Below are 1,416 nucleotides of genomic sequence, written 5' to 3' on the forward strand. Positions count from 1 at the left end.
ATTGCTTTAAATAATACTATCTTTCACCCATCCGCTAAAAACAAGTCGACCTTTTGATTATCTCAAAACAATACCACCTTTAGGGGGTGTCCGCTTTAAACAAGTTATTTTACCTACAACCTGAGTAACCTGTTATTTTTTTTTTCTTTTTAATAAATTCATTTAACAATGTAATTAACTCTTAATAACAACTCTAATTATGATTTATTAACAATTAAATAAAAAAACAAAATTAAAAAACAATTAAAAAAACAAAAAAAATGAATTAGCCCCCTCCTCCTTCCCCCTGACCTCCTTCTTCCCCTTCCCCAGCCACCCATCACAACCCACTGGAACCATCTGGTGCCAAATTCGCCAATGTTAAACCTCAACATCTACGACTACAAGTCTCACTGATCTAATTTTCACAGCAATATTCATCAAGAATACAAGCATGATAAACAAGAATCAATTAGCAATCAAAGGAATTTCCCTTCTACAATCTCAACTCAGGCGGCTTTCTCACCTTCAATCACGCCATTTCTTTCCTCAATTTTCTTCTCTCAAAAAAACAAAAATATGAATTTGTCCTACTTTGGGTTTATCGTGGGCTAATTGTGTTAATACAAGGTTTTTTATATCAAAAAGAGAAGAGGTTGCAGCCACCACCACCACTCGAAACTCCTTTTCCACCCCTCTCTAACTCTCAAAAACCCCCAAACAACCCACCCACACCACAAAACCACAACCACCATCTAATTCACCCACCCACATTACGAAACCACCAAGCTACACCAATTTCGAGGGAGGGAGTGGGTTTTCTGGGTTTAGTCTCAACACGAATTGTTGTTGTAAGTGGTGGCCGGAAATGTGGGAGAAAGGTGAGTGGTGGTCATGGTATGTGGAGGCGGCTGCGAGGAAGCTGTTGGGAGGCCGATTTCCGGTGGGAATTTTGGTGAGGATTTCAGCGGTGGGGGTGGTGGATTCGATGGGGATTTCGGTGAAGTTGGAGAGGATGGTGATTTCGGTGGTGGGGGTGGGAGGGGTGGTGATTTCGGTGGTGGGGGATTTATTGACGGGTGGCCGACGGGGCAAGGGGCGGGGAGGGGGCTAGCTGTGGTGGGGAACGAGATTCATGGAGAGGGAAAGAGGAAAGGGGAGGAAAAAGGAAAGGGAAGGGAAGGGGATGGCAAAAAGAGGAAAGGGGATGGGAGGGATTGAGGTTTTTTTATTAATTTTTTTAATTAAAAAAATTATATTTTCAAACCAATAAAATGATGACACGTGTCCATATAACCTATTAATCAGGTTACCATTCCTTACCAACAGGTAATAACTTGTTTAAAGCGGACAACCCCCAAAGATGGTGTTATTTAGAGATAATCAAAAGGTTGACTTGTTTTTAGCGGACGGGTGAAAGGTGGTATTATTTAAAGC

The 1,416-nt window shown here is 41.5% G+C and overlaps 1 protein-coding gene across 1 annotated transcript; it reads left to right on the forward strand.

The window, feature by feature from the left end:
• Window positions 1–873: 873 nt before the first annotated feature.
• On the forward strand, window positions 874–1,200 carry LOC110696728 (ctenidin-1-like). Its single transcript, XM_021874081.1, has one exon. The coding sequence runs from the start codon at window positions 874–876 to the stop codon at window positions 1,198–1,200; it is 327 nt and encodes a 108-aa protein (XP_021729773.1).
• Window positions 1,201–1,416: the final 216 nt, after the last annotated feature.

Source organism: Chenopodium quinoa, unplaced genomic scaffold, assembly GCF_001683475.1.
Source record: "Chenopodium quinoa cultivar QQ74 unplaced genomic scaffold, ASM168347v1, whole genome shotgun sequence".
Taxonomy (NCBI): Eukaryota; Viridiplantae; Streptophyta; class Magnoliopsida; order Caryophyllales; family Amaranthaceae; genus Chenopodium; species Chenopodium quinoa.

Excerpts from the sequence above, each read along its gene's own strand:
- LOC110696728 (XM_021874081.1), top strand. The coding sequence starts at position 874 with ATGGTATGTGGAGGCGGCTGCGAGGAAGCTGTTGGGAGGCCGATTTCC.